General features: G+C 64.8%; 1 protein-coding gene across 1 annotated transcript; it reads right to left on the bottom strand.

Annotated features, from left to right (window-relative positions):
* LOC121022838 (major allergen Can f 1-like) lies at positions 1-3,464 on the bottom strand. Its single transcript, XM_040464354.1, has 7 exons — positions 3,300-3,464; positions 2,884-3,014; positions 2,376-2,446; positions 1,780-1,890; positions 934-1,032; positions 726-752; positions 1-51 (listed from the first exon to the last, which is right to left on the bottom strand). The coding sequence occupies exons 1-7, from the start codon at positions 3,387-3,389 to the stop codon at positions 38-40; spliced, it is 543 nt and encodes a 180-aa protein (XP_040320288.1). The 5' UTR covers positions 3,390-3,464; the 3' UTR covers positions 1-37.
* Between the last annotated feature and the right edge of the window lie 532 nt (positions 3,465-3,996).

Below are 3,996 nucleotides of genomic sequence, written 5' to 3'. Positions count from 1 at the left end.
TGGTGGTGCCGCCCCGGGGCTGCAGTGGATCCGTTCCTCACGCCTCCAGCTCTGGAAGGAGGGGGTGTCAGTGAGGCCGGGGGGGGAAGGCCTGGGGGGAGGCACTGTGGGGTGCAGGTGCGGGTTCATGGGGGGCTGCTGTGGGGTACAAATGTGGGCCCACGGGGGGCTCCAGCCATTGGGCCTGAACAATCAGAAGAGGCAGCTTCCCAGGGGCTGTCCCCAAGGCTCCCAGGCCAGGTGTGAACATGTGACAAGCCAGCTTCAGTCCAAGGATGGGGGAGAGCAAAGGAGGAACCGGGAACTGGGCAGGTGACCCTGAGGCAAGTTCCTAAAACTCCAGTGAGAGACCCAGGAAAGCTGAAGCATCCTGCACGTGGCTGCCATATCTCCGAACCTTTTAAGCAAGTCATTGGGTAAACAGAGTCACCATGACTGTTTAGGGGCAAGGAGGGATTTCGCACCTGCTGGCCAGCGCACGGACATGTCGGGAGGTCTGTCTCCTGCCCACTGTCCGGAAAGGACTTCCTAAGTGCCCAGGGGCTCACCCGATGAGACCGAATGTGCAGGCGACGCCCACGTGCCAGGATGACTCCAGGGGCAGGGAGTCCCCTTGCCTGGCCTGGGAGGGGGGATCCAGGGTGGGGGGCAGACCAGATGGCCTCTTGAAATCCCCCCAACAACAAGGTGGTTTTCGCAGGCGTCCTCTGCAGCCGCTCACTTACCCTGATCTGTCCCGGGAGGGCAGGTGTCTGTGGACGGAAGGAAACACACGTGATTCAGAAGGTGGCAGGGAGTCGGTCAGCGCCCCAGGCCCCTCACCGGCCAAGGTTTCGGACCGCCCCGGAGAGAGCCAAGCCAAAACGAGACGCAGTGTGTCCCCATCCACCGTGCGGGCCAGTGGGCAGCACCGGGCAAAGCCGCCCTTCCTACCGCCTTGTTTGGGGGAGAAGATCTCCTGGTTGAATCCTTTGGCTCTTAAGAACTCCCGAAAATTCTCCAAGGCCTCCTCGTTGCTCTCGGGGTCTCTTCCTGTGGGTGAAACCAGGAGATCCGAGGGTGAGGGGCCCGACTCGGAGGCGCTGCTGTGTCTACCCCAGCCTGGGCGCGGAGGGAGGCCCCACACCCGCGTGGGGGCTGGACCGGAGGGCCCTCGGCCGGGGGGGGGGGGGAGAGTGTGGCTGGAAAGGCAGAGCCGCGATGCTGTGGCCTCCTAGCAGGAGCCCGAGCGGCAGACCCGGGAGGAAGCACACTCTTCACAAACACCCTGGGGATCCCCCCGCCCCAGCCGCTGGACCCTCCCGCCACAGAGGAAGCGCACGGCCTCTCCGGTCCTGGGGCCCAGGCCGTCCCGCGGCACTGACATTCTGCAGCTCTGGGCCACGGGGAGCTCTCAGGAGACCCTCTCGGGGCCTCTTGTAACCAGGCAGGGGTGGTGCCGACCTCCCGATGCCTCCTTGAGCCACCTGTCCAGGAACGAAGGCTGGCAGCTGGCCTTTCCTTCCCGGGCAGGCCCCCTTGCGCACAGAGCTCTTCTCCCCCCCCAACCCCCGGAAGCGGAGCTGTCCCCATGCACAGCGGGGCCTGCCCCATGACATTTGTGACATTCGAGTCCCTGCGCTCTGGGTTTCCACTGCAGAGACCCAGGCTGGGACCCAGAAGCCCAAACTCTGGGGATGGGGATAAATGCTTCCCTTCCGGAAAAGCAGCCCGAAGGCGGCGGCTCCTCCCAGGAGAAGGAAGGGGAAGGTGGGCAGCGCCTGGATGTGTGAGCCTCACCCACAAGCTTTGCCATTCGAGCCTGCTTGCCCTGGATCTCTCCCTCACAGTAGAGAATGTAGTGGTCCTTCACCTCTGTCGGCTCGATGTACACGACACGCTTGCCCCCGTCTGCGGGAGGACAGTGCACACGTCGGGGAGAAGCCACGTGGCTCTCCGGAAAGAGGCGCTCACCTGGGTCCAGCTTAGCAGACCCCCCCCCCGGCCTCCACGCGCTCCCAGGCTCCCCCCCAGGTCCCTCCCCAATGGCCCGAGCCCCTGCACACCGGGTCACGGAGAAGTCTCGGTTGTGGGGCTGGAAGAGGCTGGGGCGTGGGGAGCTCAGCCCTTACCCCTGACATGGGCACAGCCATAATGAGAATGTTCTGGACAGGCCAGTCCCCCCAGGGACATATCTGTCACACCCAGTGCTTGGGGGCTGGTGTTCATATATGTGAGGCACACTGACTGATGAGAGGAGACGGCAGGCATTTAGGGGTCAGATAGGAACGGGGCTTCTCTGGCCGGGAGTCCCCATTGGAATCATGTCGCTGCCCCGTCTCCCGGGGCTGGGTGGGGGGGAGGGCGCACCGCCCGGTGGGGGCTCCAGGACTCACAGGCCATGTATTTGTTGGGCTCAGAGGTTTTCTCCAGGATCAGTTCCACCTCCTTGCACTGACCATTTATCCTGGAACACAGAAGCCACGTGAGGGGCTGCGGTGGGTGTGGCCTCTCGCCAGGGCCCCGTGATGCCCTGGGTCTGAGGCCGGCCGACTGGGCAGCTGCCATCTCCCACCCCAAGTCTTGGCCGGGCCCCTAGTGCCACGTGGGGCAGCTCCCTGGGGCTCCCCCAGGGGAGGGGTTGTGGGTATCTCACCCCTAATCAGCCAGTGCTGCCCCTCAAAGCCCACGGGGTCCCATCTGGGGCTTCTCTCCCCTCCCTGGTGCCCCCCCCCCACAGTGAGGCACTTCTCACAGCAGGGTGCCCCCAAAGCTGCCCCGTGTTGAGTGTGAGGAAGACAGCAGTGTGGCCCGTGCCCGCCGCACCCAGATGCTGGCCTCGCGGTGCGTGTGCACGTGGGGGGTTGCTGAGGGAGGTCACGGGCCACCACAGCTGACACTCACAGCAAGGTGGTCTCGGCTTTCAGGTTGCCCCCCTCCAGAACCGTGAGGGTCATGGGAGTCACCAACTCCGGCTTCTTCCAGGATGTCTCTCGGTCTGTGGTCATGGCCTTCAGGTACCATTTTCCTGACATCTGCAGAAAGTGCCCTCTCTTCAGGACACAGGCCAGCCACCCCCCCAGGGCCCCCCTCCCCCTCTGCGGGCCCAGGCCCTCCCGACCCCCGGGGCTGGAGGCACACGGCAATTCCGAGCCCACCACCCTCCCCAGCCGGCGCCCAGCACCCGGGTGCCAGCTGCCAGCCTCCACAGGTGCCCTCCACCCTGGGGGTCCTCAGGGGCAGGGGTCAGTGCCTGAGCCTGAAACGTCTCACGCCTCCCTGAGCCCCCTCCAGCCCACCCTGACCCGTCCGAGCCTCACAGCCATCGTGTCCTCGCCCGAGGCCGGGGGATCCTGGGCCTGGAGGACGGTGATGAGGCCGAGGCCGACGGCCAGGAGCAGGGCCTTCATGTCTAGGGGTATGTGCTCACGGCTGCCGACAGGTGCTCACTGGGACTCCGAAAGGCTGTCCCGACCCTTCGCACAGCCACACTTTATACTCTTCGGCCCAGGTCCCCCGGGAGGCTTGGCACGGACAGTCTACCGCTCCCAGCCATCAACCGTGGCCAATTCTGCAGTGAAGCGGATAAAACATCATTATTGTAGGACTGAACAACTCTGGGTGACCGCCATGGACCCGTCAGGTCTGCTCCACGGGCCAGAGACACAGTAGCAGATGCTATCGGGAAGGGAAGCGAGCCTGGCTGGCGTGCTGGCCGCCAGAGAGAGGACGCAGGCTTGGTCTCACAGACCCTCCTGTATCCGGGCAGGCTACCCGACCCCAAATTCAGCATCGAGAAGGAAGGATCCGGCGTGTGGGAACGACTCAAAGGGGTCGTCCACCCTCCTGGCAAGATGTGTGCATGGACACCTTGCGCGGAGCGGTGACGGACGAGACGCGGAAGGGGAGAACCACGACGGGCAGGCGGAAATGGGGATGTGTCTGATGTGCACACGCACACGCGCAAACGTGACATCAGGAGCCCGGAGAACGCAGAGGCGGCCCGCGAGGCCGCCG

Source organism: Herpailurus yagouaroundi, unplaced genomic scaffold, assembly GCF_014898765.1.
Source record: "Herpailurus yagouaroundi ecotype Mexico unplaced genomic scaffold, PumYag 440, whole genome shotgun sequence".
Classification (NCBI taxonomy): Eukaryota; Metazoa; Chordata; class Mammalia; order Carnivora; family Felidae; genus Herpailurus; species Herpailurus yagouaroundi.
Note: the sequence above shows the minus strand (reverse complement) of the source record. Positions and strands in the feature narration are given on the sequence as shown.